General features: G+C 61.4%; 1 protein-coding gene across 18 annotated transcripts in view; it reads right to left on the reverse strand.

Annotated features, from left to right (window-relative positions):
* The window catches only part of PHLDB1 (pleckstrin homology like domain family B member 1), a 44,628-nt gene that overhangs the window by 1,822 nt on the left and 16,730 nt on the right, over window positions 1–26,076 (reverse strand). For 6 of the 18 annotated variants that reach the window (XM_078058892.1, XM_078058903.1, XM_078058891.1 and 3 more), the window contains 21 exons: window positions 23,313–24,661; window positions 20,668–20,949; window positions 20,125–20,265; window positions 19,874–20,011; window positions 17,196–17,324; window positions 16,675–16,830; window positions 13,518–13,628; window positions 13,295–13,384; window positions 12,553–12,696; window positions 10,779–10,952; window positions 10,188–10,328; window positions 8,683–8,823; window positions 8,429–8,531; window positions 7,916–7,960; window positions 7,008–7,302; window positions 6,836–6,926; window positions 5,390–5,536; window positions 4,950–5,066; window positions 4,587–4,689; window positions 334–419; window positions 185–217 (listed from right to left, as the gene is read on the reverse strand). In XM_078058892.1, the coding sequence (XP_077915018.1) occupies window positions 185–217; window positions 334–419; window positions 4,587–4,689; window positions 4,950–5,066; window positions 5,390–5,536; window positions 6,836–6,926; window positions 7,008–7,302; window positions 7,916–7,960; window positions 8,429–8,531; window positions 8,683–8,823; window positions 10,188–10,328; window positions 10,779–10,952; window positions 12,553–12,696; window positions 13,295–13,384; window positions 13,518–13,628; window positions 16,675–16,830; window positions 17,196–17,324; window positions 19,874–20,011; window positions 20,125–20,265; window positions 20,668–20,949; window positions 23,313–24,661 (4,016 nt within the window). The remainder of the gene's footprint in view (window positions 1–184; window positions 218–333; window positions 420–4,586; window positions 4,690–4,949; window positions 5,067–5,389; window positions 5,537–6,835; window positions 6,927–7,007; window positions 7,303–7,915; window positions 7,961–8,428; window positions 8,532–8,682; window positions 8,824–10,187; window positions 10,329–10,778; window positions 10,953–12,552; window positions 12,697–13,294; window positions 13,385–13,517; window positions 13,629–16,674; window positions 16,831–17,195; window positions 17,325–19,873; window positions 20,012–20,124; window positions 20,266–20,667; window positions 20,950–23,312; window positions 24,662–26,076) is intronic. The other 12 variants (XM_078058888.1, XM_078058899.1, XM_078058894.1 and 9 more) reach the window with 11 other exon arrangements.

Genomic DNA, 26,076 nt, shown 5'->3' on the forward strand with positions numbered 1-26,076 from the left:
CCGTCATCTCAGGAGAGGGGGCAGCGAGCCCCTCAGGCCCACAGGGGCTCCCTGCAGCCTCCACTGCTCCTCCCTCAGGCCCGGGGAAGGGGGTTGGGGGGGAGAGTAAGGGGTCAGGGGCCAGGAGGGGACAGGAGGCATTAATGTGCAGTAGTTCTGGTTACAGGTAGGTAGGGAGGGGTACCTCAGTCACCACAGGGAAGCTGAAAAACCTCTTCTGGGAAGGGGAGAGGGAGAGAGCAAGAGAGAGTTTACAAAGAGGCTGAGGAAGGGGTCCAGGACTCGAGAAGACAGGCTGCTGGGCCCACCCCTTCCCCTGCAGCGCGCCCTCACCTTGGCCGCACTGCGCAGGTGGTCATAGTACACTTCTTCGATGGCCTGGAAGTAGATGACCCCCTTCAGCTTCGTCTCATGCTTGTCTGCAAAAAAAATAGGGCCGGGATGAGGAGGCCCACCATCCCTCAGGCGAGGGGCCACCGATGGAGCTTCCCCGTCTGGGAAAACGGGCTAATTCCCAGGACTCCAAAACAGAGCCCACCAGGGAGTCCTGAAGACATGGCCCATGCTCAGCCTTGCTCAGAATTAGAGAATGCAAATTAGAACCTCTCCTGAGATACCACTTCGCACCTATGAGAAGGGCAAAAATATGCAAAAAATAAACACCAGGCTTTGGGCAAGTTTATGGAGAAACAGGTGGGCTAACAGATGACAGGTGGGGTATACAGTGGTAAACCCTTCAGGAGGATTTGGCCGAGTCTACCAGAATGAGAAAGGTGTTTGCCCTTTGAGCCAATGATTACACTTATGAACATTTACCTTACAAATAACAAACACGTGATTGTTCACCACAACGATATTTGTAGTTTGGAAACAAGTCCATCAAGTAGAGATTGGTTAATAAATCAGAGTTTAGTACAGGACGGGATACTAGACCTCTGTTAAATGATAGGGAAACACCTCATGGGGTAGGGTGGAAAAAAATACAGATTCAGAAATACACCTTTCAAATGTATCCAATATATTTCCTATAGAAAGATCTGATAGAATAACAGTAAAACAAGGAACATACCATATGCCATTTTTCATGTAAGAAAAGGAGTAAGAATCTCTGCATTTGTTTGTTTACATTCTAAAGAAACTACAAGGGTACACAAGTAATAAAAACGGTTTAGTAGAGGCATAATTCTCAATGTAAACCCTCTTATGTGTTTTGTTTTTTTTTTTTTTTAAAGATTTTATTTATTTATTTGAGAGAGAGAGAATGAGAGAGAGCACATGAGAGGGGGGAGGGTCAGAGGGAGAAGCAGACTCCCTGCCGAGCAGGGAGCCCGATGCGGGACTCGATCCAGGGACTCCATGGATCATGACCTGAGCCGAAGGCAGTCGTTTAACCAACTGAGCCACCCAGGCGCCCTTATGTGTTTTTTTAACTGTAGGAGTGCATTTACCTATTCAAGTCTAATAGTAAAAACCAGAAGGAAGGATGTGGCATCTGGAGGCCGGTGGGGGGACAGAAAGGAGCGGGGCCGACAGCAGAGGTGACCGAGCCGGCGGGAAGGGACAGGTCACTGCCAAGGGAAAGCCTAGGGCCTGGGCCGTCTCATGGCAAACACTGTTCACAACCGAAAGGTCACACCGTCAACTAAGCTCAGACAGTGACAGCTGACAGGCTGCCCCTTGGGGTGCACCCTCACCCCCGTGTCATTTCAGGCCTGAGTCCCTGAGCCAGGAGCTTCAGCCTCCTCCCGTGCCCCCGCCCCACCCTCTGCCCCTTCGACTCCCCTTCTCTAAGGACAAGTTGGTGAGCTTCCTCAAGCAAATTGAATCCTGCTGCCTCAGCCCGCCAGCCTCTCTGCTGCTCCCTCACTGGGACCCTGCTGCCATCTTGGCTTGGCAAAGGCTGTTTACAGGCCACTGCCCTCTGGTCGGTCTCACGCGTCCTTCCCCGGCACCAGCCCCAAGTTCTCTCCGGCCAGGCGGAGCTTCTCCCGGGCCCTTCACCGGGGGCGCTGTGTACACTGGAATGGTCTCCATGCCCTTGGCCAACTCCTACGTGGTCTTCAAGACCCACTGCGAATGGGACCACTATGGTGCCCGGTCACGCGCTCCTGGGCTCCCACGGCACGGACGTCCCTCTGTAGAGCTGACCCTGCTGAATCTGAGCCCTCCTCTGCCCGTTCACAGGTCTACCTCCTCCAACAGCAGCAACTATGTGCCTAGCACACAGTAGGTGCTCAGTGTTGAATCAGTGAGTCCGAGGCACTGGCGTCACCGGAAATCAGAGATCCTGCTCTTAGGAACCTACCCTCTAGTGGGGAGGAAAGCACACACGTACGGCGTTTAGGAGCTACGCGACCTTGGGCATGGCTGGGAACGGCAAGGGCGCATCTACACGTCCGAGGCAGTCCTGAGAAGCAGGTGGTCGGCACAGCGTCTGTGATCACAGCGCAGACAGAGCCTCTATGAGGCAAGGGTTCTATATGGCAGAGGGCAGGACCCGTTCCTGGTGAGGCAGGGCCAGGGAAGGCTTTGCAGACGCTGTATCTGATCTGGACCCCATAGAATAGAGGGGTTCCGCCAAGTTAGTGGGAGGAGGGTCCAGGCCAGGGTAGGGAGAATGGCAAGTTCAAGGCAGAAGCAGGCAAGTCACACCCAGGGCCCCGATCAGGCCCCCGGTCCACCTCCGTCGGACACTTGCGCTTGGGATGAGGATGCAGCCCCACCTGCTTCCCTCCAACAGCAGCCCCTTCCCACCTCTTCCTTCGCTGGAAACCGCATCAGCTCCAGCCCCCGCTTCCTTACCACCCACCTCTCCTCTTGTGCCATCTGGCTCCCACCCTGGACGCAGCAAGGGCCTCTGGGTCCATGTTATTCTTGGCCTTTCTGCAGTGTCCCTCATCACTGGCGACACTCCCTGCCTACAAATGCCGGCTCCTCCGGCTGGCTTCCCTCCCCGTTTCCGCCCCTCCGCAGAACGTGATCTTCATTTCACTAACCCTCAGGAAGCTCGTGAAGGCCCAGCGCCAGTGCAGCACCTGGCCTGTGGCTTCCCGCCTCCTGCCCTCCCCCTTTGCCAGCCCCTCCTCCTCCTTCCCCAGGGTTCAGCCCTTTCCCTCTTCTCTGCTCTGAAGTCGAGCCGCCTGGGTTCAGTTTTAGCTTGGCAGCTTAGCTGTGAGACCTTGGGCAATTTACTTACCTCTCTGAACCTATGTTCCTCATCTGTAAAATGGGTATAAAACAGTGCTTCCCGCACATGATGATGAAAAGTCAACGCGATGCGTGCAGAGTGCTTAGTGCGGCACCCGGTTCGTGCAGCGCTCAGTGAGTATGACCTGCCATTACTATTACTCCAGCACAATCAACTTTAACCCTGACCTGGCTCCTAAATTTAGGTGCCCCCAGGCACTTCAACCTCAACATGCCTAAAATGAAACTCTTCTCCCCAGGCCTGTTTCACTCAAATGCCCACAAAGTCCCTTCCAGCCCAGCCAGGTGGAAACATGGGGACACACAGGCCTCTGCCTCTCCTGCCTCGCACAGCCAGGGCCCAGGCAATCAGGGAAGGCCTCTTGGAGGGGGTGGCACTTGGTTAGGGACCAGGTTAGACTGGAGGCAAGCACTCCAGGCCTGGGTGTCTCTGCCACCAGACACTTAGGCCCTCTCCTTCCAGGCTCTGAACAGGATTGCTCTCCCCGGCTTTATGGCTAGATGGAGCTGGGTGACTGGCTGAGCAGCCCCACTAGTGACCTGAGGACAGACCCCAGCAGGGGCATTTAATGCCCATGCAAGGCGCAACTGGGCTTCTCTTTACTCTCTGCCACTGTGGCCTGCAATGTTCTAAAAATGCATGCTCTCGAACAAAGGGAACACTGGCGCAGAGCGGAGCAGAGCCCTCACCAACCCAAAGGGTACCCGGACTCGTAGCGGGTGAGAAAGGAAGCTGCGGTTTTGAGCCACTGGGATCTCAGGACTGGCTGCTCCGCAGAACACCCTGGCCCCTCCCGACCTGTGTGCCACACAGCATCCTGCGCTCAGCGTGGGGACTGTCCAGAGGGAACTCCAGGGACGGGCGACTACGCTGGAGGCAGCGTGGAGGGCAGAGGGAGCAGGACGCGCCAGGGGGCCTGTCCCCAGGGCTGTCCCGAGCGCTCGCTGGCACCGCTCAGCTGCTTGTCTTAGAGCCTTTGAGGGGACGTGCCCAAGGCGGAATCCACAGGCCTCCACACGCCCACGGAGCCTGGGCGTCCCCTACAGCACACCCATCCTGCCTGGCTTTCCCAGTCTGCCCACTATCTGCCTCCCTGACGGCAAGCTCCAAGGGACAGAGCCGTAGCCACCTGGCTCGTCACCAAGGCCTCAAGCAGTGCCCAGAGCTTACTCCATGCTCGGTAATATTGCCGAATACGCGAATGAACAAAAACCGAAGGCGGACCGAGTACAGTCTCTACACCGTCAGGGAGGGGAGGACAAGCCCCAGCTCAAGCCCCCGGCCCCACACCGCTAAGCCCGGCCTCCCTCCGGAAGACCAGCTGTCCTGGGTGACAGCCCAAGGGTCCAGGCTCCGAGACGGTCTGACGGGAACTCACCCACGTAATAGGAAAGGGTGCGCTTGAGCCGGTCGAAGACAAACCAGCGCTTCTTCCATGATTTAATCTTGCCGCCCATCTTGACCAAGTAGCCGCGGCAGACCTGGCAAGAAGCAGGAGTGAGGAAGGACCCGAAGGCGTAGCCCCCAGACCTCTCCTCCCGGAGCGGCACTATAAAAGCCGTCGCCTGGGCCTGGATTTTGGGGGGCTGTGGCCCACACCTCTTCGGGCCAGCACACCAGGTCCCGGGACAGAGACCACTAGTGTTAGGGCAGGAACTGGGGCCACTATTCCGAAGGCCCAGGAGGTGCCCAGACTACAGGGTCCTCTCCCCAGCGCCCCGGGGCCACACAGGCCTCGCACCTTACTGCTGAGCACCACGTGCAGGCAGGTATCGACGCCGTGGCCCGACGACTCAATGTGGGTCTTCAGGTCGAAGTCCTCCTTCCGGATTGGCAGGTAGCGGGTCAGAGGTCGTGCCTGAGAACAGAGGGCAGCGTCAGCAGAGTCTCCTCTCTTCCCCGCGTCATTCCCCTGTCCAGGTCCCTTGGCTTCAGTCCTGAACCCCCACTGCTGCCATCAGTCCCTCCCCGCCCCGGGGCTGTCACTCTGGTTTCAGAGCGCTTGTGGCAAAAGCCGGCCTGCACTGATGCAACCCCGGCCTGGGCAAACTGCTTGTACGCGCCAACAGCAGTCTTTTCCGGAGCAGAGGCTTTACGGCCCGCAGGGCTGGCCGGCTGTCCCCGCTCCTCCCCAGCCCCACCCTCAAGCCGACCGCCCAGCACCCGCCGGCGCCCACTCACCTGGGAGAACTGTTTCTCCCGCATCTTGACCTCCTTCTCCACCAGCTGCTGCCTCCTGGCGCTCTCGCTCTGCAGCCTCCGCTCCACCTGCTCGCGCCGCCTCCGCTCCTCCTCCAGGGCCTGCCGCCGGAGCTCCATCTCCCGCTCCTGCCCCCAAAGCCAGCGGTCGTCGCCCACGGCTGCCCTCTGCCGCCCCTTCCCCCGCGCCCCTCCTCAGGCTGGGGCCGAGCTGTGGGAGGCACCCACCTCAGAGGGCAGCCTGGCACCAGGGAGCATCACCCCCAGAACCCACCCTCTGCAAGCACCTTGCCGGTCGGGTTAAACGCTTTCCAGTGCTCGGATCCGGGCTCTGCCGGATGAGCTCTGTGAGCCTCACAAAATCACTCAAACCCCCTGGGCCTCCGCCGTCTCATCTGTAAAATGGGGCCGAGGGCGCCTCCCTTCAGGGATTATAGGGAAACTTACACGAGGTCGTGTACATAAACCGCCCCTCGCGGATGCCGGCGGGACAGAAGCACCGAATAAACGGGGCTCTTACACTTCTTACCTGAATTCCTACCACACACATCACCTAAGTGACTTTTCCCGATACTGAATATTCTCAGTACTCCTTCCCTAATCATCACTAAGGCCCTTTGAAGCCAAATAACAAACATGCGTAGTCGAACTTCAAATTTTATGGGGGAAAAAATGAACTTACAGAAGCCATTCTTAAAAGTGTCTAAAAATCCTTAAACCAAATCATCAAACACAAAGCACGTGACATTTTATGTCCTCATCAACAGTAACGACCTTCACACCGTAAGCTCCTGTTTGCCATTTCTTCCCAGCTCAAAACTGAGCAGAGTCTCCTTTCTCTCTGTTTGCCAAGAGCTGCTTGTGAATATGCCCTCCTTCGACGGGAGTACGACTGAGAGGCCTTCTTTTCTGGCTGGCCTAGCGGCTGCCTCCCACCCCCCAAACCCCACTCTCACCTCCAGAGACACAGAGCGCCCGGAGGGTGGAGACAGACCCCCCACCCCCGCCCCAGGCACGGGGCTCCTCAGCCCCCAGCGCCCCCATGTCCCCTCTGCCAACACCCCTGCTCTGGCCTGGACACCTGCCTGCTCTCCTAGTCCTATCCCTTGAGCCCCCGTTCCCGCCTTTCCTCACCATCCCCAAGAGGAAGGACCTGCCGCCGGCGGGGAGACCAGAATCAGAGTCCCCGTGGCGGCCAAAACACCCACAGAGGCAAACGCACAAAGGCCAGAAGGCGCCACTGGGGAGAGTCACGGTGGACAGCGCTTACTGTGCTGCCACCTCTTGTCCTAAGAGCTGCGACACCTGCCACGTGGCCAGGCCTCCTCCACTTGAAGAACGCAATTAAAACCCCTTCTTCCTCGAGGGAAGGTCTGGAGGAGCCTGGGGGCGGAGGGGCTGGGGGCGGCCGGTGCCAGCCTGCCTCACCCTGGACTCCATGAGCCGGCTCTTCTCCGCGTGCGCTTCTTTCAGCATCTTCTCCATCTCCTCGATCTTGCCCACGTCCAGGCCGCTGGCGCTGGGGGAGGGGGAGAGCGGGGGGCATCAGGGGGCTGGGAGGCGGCTGGCAGAGGCAGGGCCGGCCCCCCGGGGCGGGTACCTGGACATGTTGTCGGGCGAGCAGGCCGAGTTGCCGCCCATGGAGATGCTGGTCTCCATGCTGTCCGAGCTCTCCAGGCTCAGCGTGTCGTAGGCGTGTTCGCCGTCCTCCCCGCGCTCCCGGCCGGCCGGCAGGTGGTGCAGGATGGAGTGGTGCATGAGCGGGGGGAAGCCGGAGGGGCCCGGGGGGAAGGGGGCCGCCCCGTGCAGGGCATCCCACTGACACTGCGCCTCGGCGGCAGCCTTCTGCTTCAACTCGGCCAGGCGCCGCCGCTGCTCCTCGATCACCTGCTGCCCTGCGGGAGGGACGGGGGCAGAGTCACGGCGGGCCCTCTGGGGGACACTGGCAGCATCACAGAGGGAAGAGGGGAGCAGGGAGAGATCAGCACAGGGCCCACCCCTCGGCCCCCCCCAGCTTCCCTAAAGCCCCCCCCTCCCCAGCCCCAGGTCCGGCTGCCCTGCCAGCACTCGGTCGCCTGCACGACCGGCCACGGCCACATCGTCCGGCTTCAGTGCTCCTTCTGCATCCTGAGCCCCACAGGGCACTGCCCCTGCCCCGGCGGTGCCTCCAGCTCACAACCATGGCCTGAAGAGCAGGGCAGGGCGCATGCATCCCCCCCGCCTGCTGGGGAGGGGAAGGGGTGCAGGAGGGGGTCCGTGAGCAGGGTGTCCATGCAACCCCAGCAGTGATGCATAAGCAAGAGCAACACCAGCAGGGAGGAAGGGGAGACAAGGCAGAGCACAGCTGAGGCAGAGCGAGCCCGGCTCGAGGGGCAAGGCCAGGGGACACCCCATCCCAGCTCAGCCGGTGGGGGGGGCGCGGCAGCGAGGACCTGCGCAGGATCATCATGCAGATGCCCAGGCGGGGCTGGCTGACCAAAGCAATGCCCCCAGTGACCAACATTCTACCTGCTGGGTTGTCGGCTGGGGGGGGCTCGGCAGGAAGCGACTCGCCTGGTGTGGGGGCCCCGGGCAGAGGGTAGGGTAGAGAGACACAGAGGGGATGAGACGAGGGAGACGCACAGACGTGGGCTTTCAAAACGACCAAAATGCACACAGGCAACAAGGACTCCTGGGTCCCCAGAGCCGGTATCTTAGGGAACCACCTCTGGAGGCCATCAGGTGCACCCCCTGCCTCCAGACAGGGCAATGTCCGTCCCGGCTCAGACCAACAAGCATCTCCCTTCTTTGCTGAGCTCTCTGGGAAGGATCGCACGGCCCCCAACCCTTATTCTCTTGATAGATATCCAGGAAGCTCTTCTTCAGATATTGAATCTAAACGCTTTCTGTGCTTGCCTAAAACTCCATTAAAGCAAAGACACCCTGCGAAAGGTGTGGCCCGGGGTGGGGGTGGGGGGGTATATATCCATATATCCAGGGCCCCCCGGGGAGAGCGGGGGGGGCAGGCCCGCAGCCACTCACCCTTCTGCTGCAGGGCCAGCTGGCGCTTGGTCTCGATGTCCTGCAGCGTGGCCGCCAGGTTGCGAGGGAGGCTGCCTGTCCCGTTCTGGGCGAGTAGAGCACTCTGCGGGGGGAATGGAGCACTGGGACCTGGGGCTCGGAAGACCCCCCCTCCCAAGGCTGTCCTGGGCGGCTCTGACCCCTCCCCAGCGGCACAGCCTCCACGTCCCTACCCCAGCCATGCCACACACCCAGCCCGCCCACGGTCGTCAGACCTTCGGGGAGGGGCTCCGGCCCAGGGTAGCCACGCTGAGCTGGGAGGAAGAGGAAGAAGAGCCAGAGGAAGAGGGGAGGGGGCCACTGCGGGTCCGGGGCAGGGGGCTGGTGGCCTCACCATCCATCTTGGAGCGGTAAACCTGGAGGGAAGAGATCCTGACTGGTGAGCTCCAGCTCCCCCACCAGCCAGCACCCCCATGTCACCTAGGCTGACTGTGATCCCGGTCCCGCCCCGGCACCAGGCCAACAACAGCATTGAGCTTCTTGGGCCAGCCCAACGGACCGGTGTTACTGGTAGCCGCCAAGCCTTTTCCAGGCAGCTCCTCTCTGGACCAATCCCTGGTCCCAGATCTCAGAAAAGGTCTCAGAAAATCGACCCATGTGAGGTGGCATTCACATCGGTTGGGCAGAGCTGTGCAGGAGACCAATGGGAGGGTCGGGGTTCCTTCTGGTCCAGCCTGAGACACTAACAGGCTGTGTGACCTTGGGCCATGTACCTCCCGGCTCTGGGCCCTAGGTCTGCAAAAGGAGGGAGCAGAGCTAGACGAAGGAACGGCCAAGCTCCCTCCCAGCCCTCACGTTTGCTGAAGACGGGGTCTGGAGTCAAGAACCCTGACCCCTTGCACAGGTTCTCTACTTCCTAGTCGTGGGGCTTTGGGGAAATGACTTATCTTCTCTGGGCCCCAGTGTCTGCTCTGTAAGAGCAGAGAGTGAACTGCTGATGATCACATGAATTGAAACACATACAAGTAGAGCTGCCTTACGTGCTAGAAGAAGCGAACTCCTCCCAAAGGGAACATGGAATTAGAGCTGAGACAACAAACGTAGAGGTGCGGTGCCTGCACCCCAGGAGGGAATCTTGGGCGCTGGGGTCCTGGGCACAGCCGCAGGTCAGTGGAGCACGCCCTGACCCCTTTCCCCATGCCACGGTCAGCAGCTGGCTACAGGCTCAGGTCGCCTGTACCCTGCACGGAAACGCTGAGGAGGCCTGGGCACGTCCTCATGGCTGTTACTTCAAAGTCTGTCCCACCAGTACTGCCCCCAAGTGTCACCCCTGGGGTGACCCGGAGAGCAAAATGCCGGCCACACTAGTTCCAACCGCAAGAGGCCCAAGAGGGCGTCATCCCCCCCCCACCCCGGTGACGGAGGCAGAGACTCCGGGCCTGAGCGCTGCCGGGGACAGAGCAGAGCCGTGGTCTGCCCTAGCACAAGGCACCAGACCCACCCCACCCTGGTCCCCCCCTCGGGAAGGCCCTTCCGCTGGACCGGCAATCCTCTAAGCCATCCGTGGATCAGAGGCTGGCCCTCCAGCTGCCCAAAGGGCCAGGACGCTGCCCGTGAGGAGACCTCACGGCCCAGAGGCCCCTTTCTGCCCTGACTCGACGGACTGCCACCCCCGCCCCCCCATCTAAGGTGGCGCTGTGTGACTGCTGGACCAGCAGGAGGTACCCAGAGCAGAGAGGAGCAGGGCTCGGGGAGGGGCGGGCAGGGGGAGAGGGGTTACCTGCAGCTGCCGGGAAGCTTTGGCGGGCAGAGGCGGGGGAGAGGAGCGCGGGGAGGCCGCCGCGGGGCCGGTCCCCAGCCCGGCCATCAGCTCCTGGTACCACTGCTCTAAGTCTACGGCAGGGAGAAGCAGCTCCTCCATCTGGAGTGGGGCGTGGGGAGCGGGCGTGGGGAGCAGGCGGGGAGGGGCGGGGCGGGAGGGGGCGGGGCGGGGCAGGTTGGAGGAAGAGTAAAGGAAGGCCTCGATCAGGGGGGAAGCAGGCAGGTGAGGGGGAAGGGAAGGGAGGAAGGGAGAAAGGACAGCATAGAGAGAAGGAGGAGAAAAACAGTGAGAGAACAGTTGCTGCGAACACGCCGAGGGCAAAGAGGAACAGTCAGGACACAACTCCCAGACCGGAGACTCGCGCTCCGCCAGCCCCGATGCCGGCGCCCGGCGCCCACCGGCACTGCGCACTCCGGGGCTGGCCTGGAGCTCCGAGGCCGGGAAGCCGGGGCGGCGCGCGCACACACGCACGCGCACGCACGCACGCACGCACACGCACAGCCGCACCCGCCGTGGGCTGGGGGTGGCAGGAACACACAGACCACCAACCTTGGGTGAAGGCGTGAGAGAAGCGGAGGAGGAGGAAGAGGGCAGCACGGGAGGAAGGCAGGTGGTGGGAACCAGGTGCCGGGAGGCAGAGGCCCAGAGAGGCAGGCCTGGCGCAGAGGCTGTGGGCACGGGCGAGGCGCCCCACATCGCCTTTAGCTGCTCAAGCGTCACGTACTTGGGGGAAGGCCAGGATGCGGGAGGGAATACAAGAGGTTAATGGAGCTGCGACCCAAGAGATGGCCCTGCCCGTGGGCAAGGGAAGGGTAGTCCTAGGAAGCGAAGAGCAGCAGAGACTTGCACAGCCCGGGAAGGCGAGTCCTCTCAGTAGGACGCCCTGGCGCCGCAGCAGAAGGCCTGCCCCTCGCTGAGCCGTCAGGAGCTGCAGCGCCCGAGGCCCCCGGGAAGAGAAGAAACCAGTCCCCACCCCCCTTACGCCCGCTGCTCTTCTCCCTCACCGCTGGAGACAGACCCTGTCGTCCCCCAAGCCCCACCCAGGCCGGAGGCACCATCTGGGCATCCACGAGGAGGCCCAGGTGGGCTCCCTCCGTGGCTGGTACCTCACTGTCAGGCAGGGGCTGGGCGAGCACGCTGGGGGAGGTGGCAGAAGCATGGGGGTCCAAGCGGAAGCACAGCTGGAGAACCTCTGCCAGGCTCACATACTCCTAGGGTGCCCGGTGGGAGGGGGAGGGATGGGCAGAGAAGAGGTTAACAGGGTACAACCAGGTACCCAACACCCAAACTCCATGCCTTAGGGCCACCACTCCATTCAATACAAGATCCAGAGCAGGGGTGGGGAGCTCAGCTGCCCACCATGGCCGGAGACAGCTATTGTGGGCAGGGTGGGGGGAAGGGGGGACCAGAAAAGGGCAGGCAGAACGGTCTGAAGGCTCTTCTTGACCTCTACCTTTTGAAGCTGCCTTGCCATCCAGGCAGACCCTGAAGGCCCACCCCTGGGTTTGCTCTGGGCTGGGGACAGGAGAAGCCGAGGGAAGGCCTTCCAAGAGTCCACTGAGGATCAGGACCCGGCTCCCAGACAACCCTTCTGTCTCCGACACCTTGGACATCCCCAGTGGGGCACACACACATGCGTCCATGGAGTACCAGCCACCATTCCCGAGCATCTCCTCGCACCCCATCTGCTGGGGCAGGAGCTGGAAGCGGTGGGATGGAGACACCACTAGGGAGTGAGCTAGACGGGCTCTGAGAGAGAGACCTTAGCAGGGAACAGCTCAAAGCCCAAGTAGAAAAATGGGCCCAGTGCCCATGGGTTAGTACTTGGAGAGAAATACTAGCACATTAGCTTGTGGGGTGGGAGGACAGGGCCCGGCATAGTCCCTGAGCATATCCTTAGACCCCTGAGCTTATCTAGGTGTCCCAGACATGGCAGACATCCAGAATGCTGCTGAGTGCACGAGAGCCTAAGCCTGCCCTATCCAGAGGGAGCCCCAGCCTGGCCTAGCTCCAGAGGGCAACTGTCCTCCAGGGCTCAGGGAAAAGGAAAATGAGCTGGAGGATCCAGTGGGTTGTGAGAACTGATGAATGGCATGCAGAACATGTGCAAATTAATATGCAAATCGGTGCTCTGGTTTTGCACGGGCTGCGCAGGCCCTCTCAGGAACAGCAGGGTGGCACACGCACTCACACTCTCATAAACTCTGGCCAAAGGGTAATGGCCACGCGCCCTTCAGCTGGGCCCGTGGGGGAAGCTGTAGGCAGGAGCTCAGCAAGCAGGCAGGCAGTGGGCACAGCAGGGCAGGCAGTTAGCTGTGATTACCTCTTGTGCTTTGGGGCTGAGCTGAGTGGAAGCAGGTGGGGTTAGGGGGACAGAGGAGGCCCCAGGCTCAGAAGACCCTGGGAAAGGGACCAGAGTTGCAGATCCCAGCCCCATCTCTGAGGACTCGGAGATGAGCAGTTCAGCCTACAGAGAGGGTACATGGTGAGGGGCCTCTCCCCTCACGCAGCCCAGCCACCCCGCCCCAGGCCTCAGTTGCTTGTGCAGTGACGCAGGTAAAGAGCTTGGGAACTGGGGCACATCCTGGTTGGACCTTACACCCCAGGCATGCAAAGACTCGGGAAAGAACGGCTTAAGGGACGTCAGAGCCCACTTCTCGGCCAAGAGCGTAGCTCTAGACTGAAGCCCAAGGAGCTCCAAGGTCAGGACCCCTAGATTCCTGGGCTCCCCCTCAAGGGAAATCTACCCAGCCCTAGCCCTTACCAAACCTCCGAGCTGCCTGTCCTCCTCACTCATGCCTCCTGAATCCCCCAGATGTATTTAATCACCCAAAATGGCAGCATCAGTAAGCTCCTCCGAGCCAGAAAGGTATCTGAAAAGCAGCAGCTGGTGGCCACAGAGGGTCAAATCCCAGACGTCAGGGCCATTCCTACTCAGACCTCTCCAGTTCAGGAAAATGTCCCCATACTCAACCTCAGGGGCGAAGGTCCCCCATGTGGCTCCAGAGCCTCCCAAGAGACCCGCTGGGCCTGAAGCCAGGGCCACAGCCCAGCACGTGCGTTACCTCTTTGAGGGTGGATGTGGTCTTCGGGAAGGACCGGCCTCCTGTGAGTGAGTGGTATCTCCCCTCCAGCAGAGTCAGTCTCTCCTTCTCCTACAAGCCCCAAGGGACCGAGTCAGCACGGGGTGGGGGTGACGGCACGGGGGAGGACCAAGGGAAGGGGGTCCCGCCTGGCCTCCACACACGTCTCCCACCATTGCGCCCCAGCCCACCCCGCCTGGGCTACCTTCTGCAGCAGCTGCAGGGAAGCGTTCTTGTCCCTTGCCAGGCGCTCCGACTCTTGCACTGCCTGGGCCCGGATCTGCCCCGCCTGGCTGTCCAGGATTGCCAGGCGCTCCTGGAGGAGAGGGGGGCCAGTCAGGCAGGCCTGGGAGACAACAGGGCTGAGCCCACGGGGAGACCCGTGGCTTGGGCGGAGGTCATCAACCAGCCCTTCTGCTTGGCTTCCACTCACCCCGGGGAAAACAGGCAACTACGGTCAGTTCCTCCCCTCAGCCCTCCCTCAACCAGCAACTCCTGTGCCCTGCCGTCAGCGAGTCCAGAACCCGGGGCGCAGTGAAGAGTTCCCCACCTGCCCCGCCCCCACCGCCACCCCCCCAAGTCTGCTGCCTTCCCGGCCGGGACCTCCTCCCAGCCTCCCGCTCCCACTCCCTCGACTGTCTGGTGGGCTCCACACTGCCACAGATGCCTTCTTAAGATGGCCTTGGAGGTTTGTTTTTGTTTGCTTATCTGAATTTTCGAACCCTTCTAAAAATATATACATATTACTTGAATAATTTTTTAAAAATTCACCAGTAAGGTTAGATGACTCCTCTCCTCAAAATCTTTGAGTGACTCCCCATTACTCACAGGCCAGAGCAGGGACTCTGAAGCCGGCATTTGAGGGCTCCTGGAACGGGGCCCCCACCGAGTCCCCCCAAGCCTGGCCGCGGGGTACAGCGAGCTGCGAAGCTGCATGCTCTCAGGCCTTTCTAACACCGCACCCCTTAGCCCGGGAGAGCGGCCCCGACCTTCCACCACCGAGGGCTCGCTTATCCTCCCAGACCTGACGGAGCGCTACCTTCTCTCCCCACACCTTCCTCAATCACCACTCAATTTCTCTGCTCCTCCCTCCGTGCTCAGATGACTGTGTAGCGCCCTCTGCCTCATACTACTGGTACTTATGAACATGTGTCTCCATCACCACCCCGCCCAGGCTGTGCAATCCAAGGGCAGGGGCAGTGTCTTAGATTCTGCCTCCATATCCCCAGTAGAGCTTAGCACAGTGCTTGGCTCAACAACCATGTGCTAAAAGGAAATGAAAAGAGAATAACGTGAGAGAGAAGGACGGGGGATGGGGGAAAAAAATGGGCTGGGTTAATCCCAGGAGGGCTTCCTGAAAGAAGTGGCCTTAAACCACCACCTTTAAGAGTAAGACGTGAGCAAGGAGGGAGGGAGGGAAGAAGGGAGCTGTCCTAGATCTGGGGTCAGCCCAAGGGGTAATCCCCACAGCAAAATCTGCTGTTTATTGAGAACCTGTTAGTACTCAAGAACTCTGCTAAATACTTTGCATTTGTTACCTCATTTAATCCTCTTTTGAGGCAGGTGCCTTTATGCCCATTTTACAGATACGAACACTGACATAGGGGCACCTGGGTGGCTCAGTTGGTTAAGCATCTGCCTTTGGCTCAGGTCATGATCTCAGGGTCCTGGGATCAAGCCCCATGTGAGGTTCCCTGCTCAGTGGGGAGTCTGCTTCTCCCTCTCCCTTTGCCCCTCCCCTCACTTGAGCGCACATGTGCCCACACTCTTTCTCAAATAAATAAATAAATGAATAAAATCTTAAAAAAAAAAAAGAACACTGACATATTTAGGAGCTAATGAGTGCTAGAGCTGGGATTAGAACCAAATCTGTTGGGACTCCAAAACCAGTACTCTGAACCACTCTGGATCACAGTGGAGATGGGAGCACCAGACACCAGGGCAGATGCAGCCTGGCACGGGTGGGACACTGGGAGCTGAGGGAGGAGGGGAGGCTGAGCAGGCTCAGGAGAAAGCAAGGGAAAGAATGTGACCCCCAGGGTCCCAGTGGCTCAGCTCGGTTCCTAGGAGCCAGGGTGGGCATGGGGAGGAGAGAACAGGAGTCCAATCCTACTGACCCTTCCCAAACTCCCTGGAGCTTACACCCACCAGGACCTCAAAGGGATGGGATGAGCTGATCTAGGGCTCCCGGCTGCATCCTCTCCAAAGCGAAGAGGAAGAGGCTGGAGAAGTGCTAGCCCTTGGCCCCAGGGCAGTACAGCATAAGGAACAGATACTTTGGGGCCAGGCGGGCCTGGGGTACAATGCTGACTCTGAAGCTTGTAAGCCGAGAGGTGTGGGGCAGATATGTAGCTTCTCTGAGCCCTCGTTTCCTTGTCTATAAAATGAGGATAAGAGCACTGGCCTGTGAGAGCATCGTAAGGTTGGCATAAGATAACCCAAGAAAGCCTCCTGGCACACACCCACGTGCTTGGGCAATGCTAGCTTGCTTCCTTTCTTCCATCTGTCTCACATCTGGAAGCGGATGCATTTGTAAGGCAGAGAAACTCAGGGAGAGGGGCAAGGGATCCAGACGCAGGGGGAGGGCCAGCAGCTCCCCACATACCACCAGACTCAGGCTAGCCCTCGAGACCCCAGCCACCACTTTTCAACACCCCTCCCCTGATCTCACTGCCCTCACCTCCCACCCACTCACTCCAGCCGTCGCAGGCACGTGAGCTGCTGGGCCATCCTCCCGCTTCTCCTCCCCGACTTAACACAAGCCTCCTCCCAAATGTACTCCCCACCCTCACATACACACACACACCCTGTCCTGGGCTGGCTGAGATCAGGAGCAGAGGATCACCGCATCTGGAGCTCCAGAACCAGTGAGGATACCATACACAATCCCCTTGTTTTCTGGCTGAGCCACAGCTGGAGCCTAGGGGATGCCCTTTCTAGGACCACCGGTTGGCTCGATATCCAGACCTCAGCACCTTGTACGTTTCCCAGCACGTCCACCAGACAGACATCTACACGAGCAGCAAGCCTCCCCCCAGCCTCCTCCTCCCCCATCTCCACCTTTCATTTCTCTGCCCACCAGGGCCGGCTCCGAACGGGAGCCCTGTCCACTCTCCACTGGGAGCCCACACTCACTAACAGCCTCTGCCGTCCGCCCAGCGCCCTCAGACTACCCTCAGGGCCCATGCTGTCCTCACACACACCGTCCTGCTTCATTCTCTCGACAGCCTGTTCTTGGTTTGCAGAGAGGGAGACTGAGGCTCAGAAAGGTAAAGTTAGCTTTTAGGGGGTCATCAGCCGGGATCCAACTCATTGGCCTCCAACCTCCCCGCTGGCTGAGCAGGGGATGGGGCGGCGCGCACCTTCCTCTTGGTGATGCTGCGAAGCAGCTCGGCCTGGCTCCGGAGCAGCCCCTGGCCGGCCAGCTCCCGCTCCTCCTCCACGCGGCTCTCCCGCTCCAGCTGCTGGAACTCCAAGTCCTCAAACAGCTTTGTCTCCGTCTCCAGGGCCTCGGCCTCCTTGAACGACAGTGACAGAGGGGGTCGGGCGGTGCTCAGGATACCACTCTGGGCCTGGAAGGCCAGGCCACAGAGGGGGGCGGGGGAGTTCTGAGGGCTGGCCCCAGGGAAATCGGGGAAGGGACCTGCCCCCGCCCAAGCCCCTTTCCTCTGCTTGGCTTTGCCCCTTGCGCGGAGCATCAGTGCCTGGAGTAGTAGAAAGGAGAAAAGCGCTCCCCCCATCCTTCCCGGTCCCCTCCAAGCCACAGCACCGACCCTGGTGTCCGGCAGGTACTGCAGGGCCCAGGTGGTCCCGTCCCACCGCTCTCCTCTCTTCTGGGTGGGTGGCCCTCGGGGGCCAGGGAAGGGGGGCTGGTGAAACTGACCCTTCTCAGCTGCTCCTGTAACTGTTCCCGCACTGACTCGGGGCAGTTATCGAGCTGCGTCTGGAGCTCGGCGTAGAGCGCCTGGCGGGCCTCCAGGTGCCTCCGTCCCGCGGCCAGCTCCGCCCTCTCCTGGTCGGCGGGAGGGGGGGGGAGGGCGGGCACAGGGGAGAAACAGAACACACACTCCTCAACTCCGGCCCGCGGGCAGCGGCGGCCATGGGGGGGGCGGCCAGGGAGGGAGAGAGCCAGAGCCGGGGAGCGGCAGGGCGGTGGGGGGAAGAAGCCGAGGAAGAACAGAGGAGGATACGCGGGAGAGGAGAGAAGAGAGAGGGGGAAGGCGTGTGGGAGGGGTGAAGCGCGGGAGAGGCGCAGGACACTCGCAGGTGCAGGGGGCCGTGTACGACAAGACGGGAGGGTCTCGGGCAGAAATTTTGGTCTCTTGGAGTCCTCTGGACTAGAAACTATTTGGGGAGGTCCTAAGAAAAGCCCTCTGTCTTCTCTCCAAACCCATCAAGGCCGAAGCTGCTTCCCCATCACAGACGCGCAGCCTCTGGCCCCTGCTTCTCCCCCTCTTCCACCGCCTGGAGACCAACATTTCACCCTGGGGCAAAGGGTAGAGCCGGCGAGGGTTAAGTGCAGGGGCCGGGAGTGACTCAAAGCTGGAGATGTTAAAGCTCCGGGCAGTCAGTGCAGCGGCGGGACCCCAGCCCGACTCCCAGGGCCTCCCTCCCTCCTGCCCAGGGTGGAGGTGGGGGGCTGGTGCTGCGGGCTGAACTCCAGCAGGAGAGGGTTGCAATTAGTTTGGCCGTTGCCATGGCAACAGGAGCCCCAGGAGTGGGTACAGAGAGGAGGTGGATAGCTCTGTCTGGGGCGAGATGACACCTCCGAGGGCGGGAAGGGGGACGAGGGGAGGAGCTGGTGAGTCACCCCTCCGAAGGACAGGCAGAGGAGAAACTATGATTACTGATTCCAAAACCAGAGTGGGGCCGTGGGCTGGGGAGGAAAGCCAAGTGAACCTTCCCCACGGCCACCACCCCCACCCCCCACCGCCACCTCAAATAACTGGGCTCAGAGAGAAGGCACAGTCCTGACTTCCAGGCGATGCCAGGTCAGTGAGAAAGGAAGTTAGGCAGCTTCCCTCTGAAATGCTGAGCTTACTTGAAGTAAGTCCCTATGCGGAATCCTGCCCCGCCCTCCCCGACCCACCCACCCCCCCCATCCAGGGAGAGGAGGACCCAATCAGGCCAGTTCCTGGGGTCCAAGAACCTCCCCCTCATTGGACTCAGCCTTTACAACACCCTACGTTCCCGATGGCTCAGGGGTGGGAGAAGGGGAGAGGCCTACTCATTCCCACCCTTCGGCTGGGGTATCTGAGCTTGGGAAACCCCAGGGGGGAAGCTGGGAAGGGCAGCCACGGTGTGGCAGAGAGAACCCATCCAAACCCTCCCCAGGCCATGCCACCCCAGCTACACCTCCAGACCCCTCAGCTCCGAAAGCAAGAGAGGGAAGGGAGGCAGATGGCTAGAGGACAGCCGGCTTCTCCCTGCTGTATGGAGGTGGCACCCGGGACTCTTCCAGATGGGGGGCACTCTTCAGGCTGAGAAGCTCCCCGGCTAGGCATTTCCCCCAGCCTTTACCCCTCCTGCCAATGCACCATTGAGTAAAGCTGAGCTGTGCCCCCTGTCCATTCCTTTCTGATCAAAACCCTGGAGTCCCACACCAAGAAAGGAAGGAGGCAGAATTAGACGGGGAGAGGTCAAGGGCACGGCGGTGCCCCTGGAGTTAGTACGAAAGCAGGCGTGGCTCAGCCCTGCCTGGGTGGCACTGGCAGTTAGGGGCATGCGGAGAGCCCAGGACAGTGATTAGAGGGCGCGTTAGTGCAGGCCTGGTTGGTAAGCGTGGAGTTAATTTGGCACAGAATTCGGGAGTGTGGTTTTGGGGGCCAGAGCCAAAGCTCCAAAAAAAAAAAAAAAAATGGGGGGGATGTCAAAGAATTTTTAAGATTCTCAAAATTGGGACAGGAGGAAGACACTCTCAAAAAAATTCAGGAAAATTAATTCTTGGAAAAAATACTGTCAAGTCCAGAAAGAGGTGGCCCGGCTCCACACTCCAGAGCTTTTGGCACGTTGTTGGGCATCTCGGGCCTGGCGGGCACGGCCCCTGTGGGACGGAGCGCCCCCTGCAGGCTGGCACGGGATCTGAAAGGGGCGGGGGCGGGAGCTGGGACCACCTGGGACGGGAGGCTGCAGATCCTGAAGGCTCAGGGGAAGCAGAGACGTGAGGGCCATCTCCCAGAGGTCACATCCTGAGCACCCGAGGCATGCCGGGCAGGAGACGTTCTCTCGATGGAGGGACCCAATCCCGAACCACTTCCCAGCAGCAGTCCCTCAGGCTGTGCTCACTGCCCAAGCAGCAGCTTTGGCACCGCCTAGAAGGGCCACGAAGGACCGGGAACGGCAGGCACCCACAGGTAGCACAGAGACCCAGACAGAGGAGACCCCAGACCCCAGCCCAGCCCCTGACAGTGCCCTTCAAGCTGGTACCTGCCACAGAGGACAAGGCCCCCTGCTCCCGGGCGACACAGGGACCGCCAGGTCTGCAGGATGGCTGACGAGGGAAGGGGTAAGAGGCCTAGAGGGGGCACTGCCCCTCCCCCAGCCAGGCCAGCCGTGCGTTACCTTGTCCCTCTCCTTCTGGATGCCGCTCTCCAAGGTCGCCAGCTTCTCCTGCAGCTGCTCCACTGCCTTCTGCTCCTTCTGCAGGAGCCCCCGCTCTGCCTCCCTCTCCCCCTGCAGCAGCGCCCGCTCCATTTCAGCCTGCGGGTGACACCGGGGCCACGGCACGGCCAGTCAAGGCGGACGGACTCAGGCCGCTCCAGAGGCCTCGCCGCGGCGGGGGGAAGAGTGCAGCCGGGGCCCCCACGGCTCACCTCCCGGGCCGACTCCTGCAGCTGCTGTTCCAGCTCCTTCACGCGGACCTTGAGCTGCTCCACGCGCCCCAGCACCTGAGCGCGCTCCTCCTCCAGGGCCAGCGCCTCGGCCTGGAGCTTGGCGCCAGGTGCATCTTCATGCTGCGGGGGGACAGAAGCCATCAGCTGGGGGCGCCTGGAGCCTTCCATGATCAGACTCAGAGCATGGAGCCCCGTTCCTCAGGGCACTTGGAAGGGGCAGCTAGACCGAGAGAGGAGGCCAACTCCCCTCCCCGCAAGGGAAGCAAAACCAGCTCAGCCAAAGGCAGTGGAGGTTCACCCCTGAGCGCCCGGCCCGGAGGAGGCCGCACGGCACGGCCCGTCGGAAAGCATACCCACAGCCTGGGAACGCATCAACACCGCCTCACCTCTCCACCTCACGTCCCCAGTCTCTTCCCAAACCTGCCCCTTCGGCGACCTCCCCCTCCCCGGGCCTCGGCCCCCCCCACGCCGGCCTCCTCTGCCCCCCAGCCCCTCTCACAGGCGCCCCCCACCCCGCCCCACCTCCTGCTGGGTGCTCTCGGTGCTGCTGCACTCCTCCTTGAGGTTCTCCTCGTCGGAGCGTTCCACACACTCCCACAGGCGCTGGGGGGCACCCCCAGGCTCCTCAGCGCTCCGCCCAGAGGCCCCCGTGGCCCCTGAAAGGCCCCGTGAGGGCCTCCGGGCTGCCAGTGCCAACGCGGCCGCGGCCTCCCCAATGCTGGGCAGCTCCCCGGCCTCGGGCCCCCCGTCAGCGCGGCTGTACTCGGCACACAGGTTCAGGATGGTCTCCAGGCGCTGGCGTTCCTGGGGGGGGGGGGCACAGAGCAGGGCATGAGCGGCGAGGGAGGCCGGGTCCCAGCAGACCTGGAGCCAGGCGCGGAGTGCCACCAGGACGGAGAGCTAGGACACCAGGTGCTCGGGGCTCAGAAGGAAGTCAGGAGAGCCCCAAACCCAAGGCCTGCGGAAGCAAAGGGAAGGAGGGTGTCCCAGGAGTAGGCGGGACGAACCAAAGCCACTGTGCCACCTGCCCACGTGGCTAACCCCGCCCATCTCCCGGTTTCCTTTCCCTTTTCGTTCTGTCCCCAAGGGGGCTTCCTTGCGGACACCCAGCCACACAAACTGGTGAGCAGGCTAAAGACCACGAGACACTGATAAACACTCGGGTGCTCATGCTGACTCGGACCCACAGAGATCTACAGACACAAGGGTACACAGGACCCCCACCCCCCACCCCGCACACACCAGTCCTGACCCGCGAGGACACAACATGTGCGCTGTGCTTACATTAACAGGCAGGTCCTGGCGCGCACGGACGCACGCCAGCACACACACACATAAACACAGCCTAGCGTGCAGACAGGTGGGCACTGACCCAGACCGGGCTGGAAACCAGACCCACAGGCAGCTAGGGATCCCAGGTTCCCGCAAAGCTGCGCTCGGCCTATGTACACCAGGCCAGACAGACCTGGGACACGGTCCTCCTCATGCTGGCCCCAGCTTCAAGTGCTCTCAGGCAGCCCCCCCGTGTCTTCCCAGCCAGGTGAGCTGCTGCCTGCCCTTGAACGCCCAGGCCCAGTTGTGAGCGCTCCAAGTGACTGCCACTTCATCCACCCCCCTCCCCACAAACAGCCCCAGCCAGATACCTCTCAGGGGCCCATGAAGTGAAGGAGGGACGGTGCAATCGTGCTCCCGACCTGTGGCCCCCTCTCTCATCCACAGCACCCCAGCCTTGAAGCCCCCCGTCCCAGACCTCAACCTCAGGTGTCTCTCACTGCACAGTGTGGCCGTGACCCCAGACACGTACCCAGCTTCCTTCCTGCTGCCTGCCCAGTTCCATGTCAAAAACAAAACCAGGAACAGAGCCTCCGGCACCCAGGAGGCTGGGCCAGTGCCCCCGCCCCTGCCCCAGGACCCAGATAAGCAGCCTGTGGGGAGGTGGGAGGGGCAGGGTAGGGAGCCTCCGAGATTTAAAGTGGCAGGAGGGGCAGGTCAGGGCTGGTGGTGAGGTGTGTGCTTGCGCCTGGGGGTGGGGAGGCTGGGCCCGTCACTCTGCCTTCACCAGACTCACTGCTCCCTATCCAGGATGAGCCCCCAGGGTGGTCCAAGCACGCTCCTCGAGGCCGAGGCAACAATGAAAAGAAGATGTAGCGACAGAAAACACTGGGGATCCTGCCTCATCTCTCCCCCAATCCGCGACACAAACACACTGGCCCGCACCCTCAACCTCACCCAAAGCTGTCCCAACCTCTTCTGAAAAGCTCTCCAGACAAACCTCCTCATTTCTGGTTCTCCTCCTCAAACCAATCCCACGGTCCCTGGGCCCCCCAGTAACCCCGTGCTACTCACAATCCATTCTCCTGTCCGTGTGCTCGAGTGTCTACACACCAGCCAGAGCCCCCATGAGCTCCCTGCGCTATCCGGGGAATCCTGGCCCCTGCCCAACTCAGACGCTGTCCCTAGGACAGCTGCCCAGAGCCACACCCGGCCCCCAAATGCAGCCACACGTGTGCACCCACGCCGATGCACACAATCACAATCGACGGTCCCGCCCAGGGTCAGGCCAGGGGCCGCCCTTCCCTGCCACCCACCTTCCCAGATGGTCCTGCCTGGGCCAGGGTGAGCAGCTCCCACCCATTTGCAAAAGACCAAAAAGAAGAAAGAAAGAAGAAACTTTTCTAAAGAACAAGGGGCTCTTCTAAAAAAGGAGCCTTGGAAAGACAGGAGATTCCAATTCCAGCTCTGCCCGAACTACTGTGTGACCTCGGACACACCCATTCCCCTCTCTGGGCCTCAGCCTCCTCCTCATTAAGACCCGCTTCTCCAACTGAGAGGTGCCAGGCCTCACCAGAAATGTGGTGCATTTTCCTAGAGCTTTGTTATATTCAGGTAAATAACACGAAATTTAATTTATACATTAAAACAAATGCCGTGTTATAGAAGAAAAGCAAGATTAACGTGAACTTAAAATAAAGCCTTTGAGATTCCAAGCAAAGTTCTTCAGGGCACCAGACCCCTGAGATACAGGTCACTAAGGTGCCTCCTGGAAGTAGAAAAGCTGGAGAAGCCCAGGCCCTTCCAAGGGCCCCTCCCACTCGGCCAGCTGGCCTGCCCAGGCCCTGGCAGGGACCCCGCCATGGACGGCGGCGGCCTCCCTGGCATCCGCTCACCAGCCTCTCCATCTCCTGCTCCCAGAGCCGTTCTTGGCGCTGCCGCCGGTGGTACTCCAGGAGGTCGTCCTCATTGTCACTGATCTCCGTGATGCTATTTTTCCGCTCCCGGGTGACAGGCACCCGCAGGTCCCCACTGGACAGCTTCCTCTGGGCGCGGGGGCTCTGGCGGGGCGAAGCCCCAGTCAGAGAGCCCAGACTGTAGGCTGGGCTCAGCCTGCCGCTGAAGCTGCCCTTGCGGGGTGCCAGGGACTCCCCAAGCGTGGGTGAGGGGCTCCGTGTCCTCCGGCCCCGAGCCCCCAGGGTCAGTGAGAAGTCCTCTGGTGAGGCCCCATGGGCGGCCCAGCGCCGGGGCCGGGGACTCTCTGCCACTTCTCTGGTGAGCTTGGGATCTGGAGCAGTCCTGGTGGGCATGGGGGACAGCGCCCGTCGGGACAGAGCCGGGCTCAGTGGAGGGAGTTCTCGCATGCTGTCCAGGCCCCGCCGGCCCAGGCGGGGACTCTCGGGAGGTTGCAGGGTGCGGGCGGCTGGCCCATCGGAAAATGTTCGGCCCACCAGCTGGCGTGAGGGGCTGGTTGTCAACAGCCGCTCGGTGCCCGGCAGCTCACGGAAAGGGCTGGGAGGGCGGTCCTGGAGTGTGCCAATCTTGTTTCGGGGAGCAGGGACTGGAGGCTGGAACTTGGGGCTGCCAGGAATGCTGGTGGGTTGGCTTCGGGCCCCGGAAGCTGGGTACTCACTCAGGCTGATAGCCACCACGGGCAGCTGTCCACCCAGCCGGGGGCTCTCGGGGGCTCTGCGGGCCTCCGCCAAGACAGTGGCTGCAGGGCTGTCTGTCAGCAGACCTCGGAGGCCAGGACTGGGAGGCCTCTCGTGACCCCCTTTCCTGCCCAAGCGGGGGCTCTCAGAGGTGCGGGCACCGCTCGGTCGGGACTGTGGGGGCTGCAGGGCCAGATGGTAGCTAGAGGAACGGGCAGGTACCAGCGGGGGCATGGAAGGTGCTGGCTCCTGCCCGCTGGGTGAGTGGCTGGCACAGCTTCCGCTGCTAGCTGGTGAGGAGAGTGGAGAGAAGGCTGGAGACGTGTTCTCATAGCTGGAGCCCACAGACATGGCGCCAGGGCTGGTTGGGGGGGACAGCAAGTAGCGCCCCCCATTAGCCATGGGCGACAGTGGGGAAGTCGCGGCAGGCTTCTTGCCTGCAGCTCCAGGCTCCTCTAGCACCAGTGAATCCATGATTTCCTGCAGGTCCTTCTCAATGGAGCTCACCAGGGAACTGTGGCTGGCACAGGCGGAGGGGCCCCGGGCTGCTGGCTGTGGGCTGTGGTTGCCATTCACCAGGCTTTCTGACCCTGCTGGGGGGAAACGCAAAGACGCCTCAGGCCCTGGCCTTCAACCCTCGGGAGCTAAGGATGCACGAGAATGAGGGCACTCTCCGGCCTTCTCCTAGCAGAGGCTAGGAGAGCCAGGTGATCTGGGTGCTTCTCTGCCACCGACCCGCTGCGCAACCTTAAATCACTTGCCCTCAGTTGCCTTCCTTTCTGTAACGGAAGGGGACGGGCGCTGCTCGCTGGCTCTGACGTTTTCCAGCTTGCGACAGGGTTGCTAACAGTGCCAGCCACTTCTAGGCCTAGTGGTGCTGGGCTCACCCCAAGAAGAGGCTCCCCCGCCTTGGTTTCCCCAACCTCCTATCCCTCTCGTTCAGGAAGGGCAGATGGACATTCTGTAAAGGGGCCGGGGGCACGCTGTGGAGCTGGCCAGAAGTTCGGGGTTGTGGGGGGGGTCCAGTCTAATAGGACATGAGGGCCTCCCAGCACAGCAGCGGAGACCCGGGAAAAAACACAAACCAAACCTCCAGCGCTGGGCGAGAGGGGTGTCCCGCGCCATTCTGTGCGGCCGGAGGCAGGGAGGGCCCGGCGCAGCTGGGAGCCCCCGGAAGCCAGGCCGGCAGCTCGGTGCCTCCAATTGTTAGCCCATTGAGCCAGGGCAGCGAGAGCCTGCCTGGGCCCCGCCCCAGGCCTCGCCAACCAGCCAGAAGTCCCTAAAACCACCGCCCCGGACAGCTGCGGGAGTGGCGTGACGAGGCGAGGGTGACAGCAGAGTAAAGCCAGCCAAGGCGTGGACTGGGAATCCAGGCTCCTGCGGGGCTCACCTGACGTCCACGTCCACCTGTCCCAGTACCACACTGACACCTGTCATCCCACAGCCCTCTGAACGCGCAGAGTCTCGGGCGCGGGGCTCACTGGCGGCCCCGCCGTCTCCAGCCTCCCCCCCCCCAGGCAGCTGGGTTGAGGGGCATGGTGCCAGATCCCTGCACCAACCACCAGCTCTCCCCTGGGGCTCAACAAGTCACACACCAACGGCAGCTGTTCTGCCGAGTAACGGGCTGGCATAGTCTGGGGGAGGGGCAGGGCCCGAGGACCTAATCACCAGCAGGTGGGACCCCCCAGCGCCTGCAGGGGTTCGACCTAAGGCTTCCTTCTGCCCCCTAAGGCCACCGTCAAGGATGAGGCTCACTGGTGGTGACACAAGAGGCACCTAGTGGTTAGGGTCCCAGACGCTGAGGTGGCATCTTCCAGTACAGTGGGGCTGCCAGAGCCCTCTGTCCCAGGGGCGCATGATTCCCCAATCCCAGCCAAGCAGCACTTCTTGGATCTCTCCCAGTAGCCAGACTGCCTGGCATTCTCCACCGGTGGCCCAATGGCAGGTGGCAGCAAGCCCAGACCGTGGGTAATGTCCTGCCCTGACACTGCAAGCATAACTGGAATGG

This window comes from Halichoerus grypus, chromosome 11 (genome assembly GCF_964656455.1).
Source record: "Halichoerus grypus chromosome 11, mHalGry1.hap1.1, whole genome shotgun sequence".
In the NCBI taxonomy this organism is placed as follows: domain Eukaryota; kingdom Metazoa; phylum Chordata; class Mammalia; order Carnivora; family Phocidae; genus Halichoerus; species Halichoerus grypus.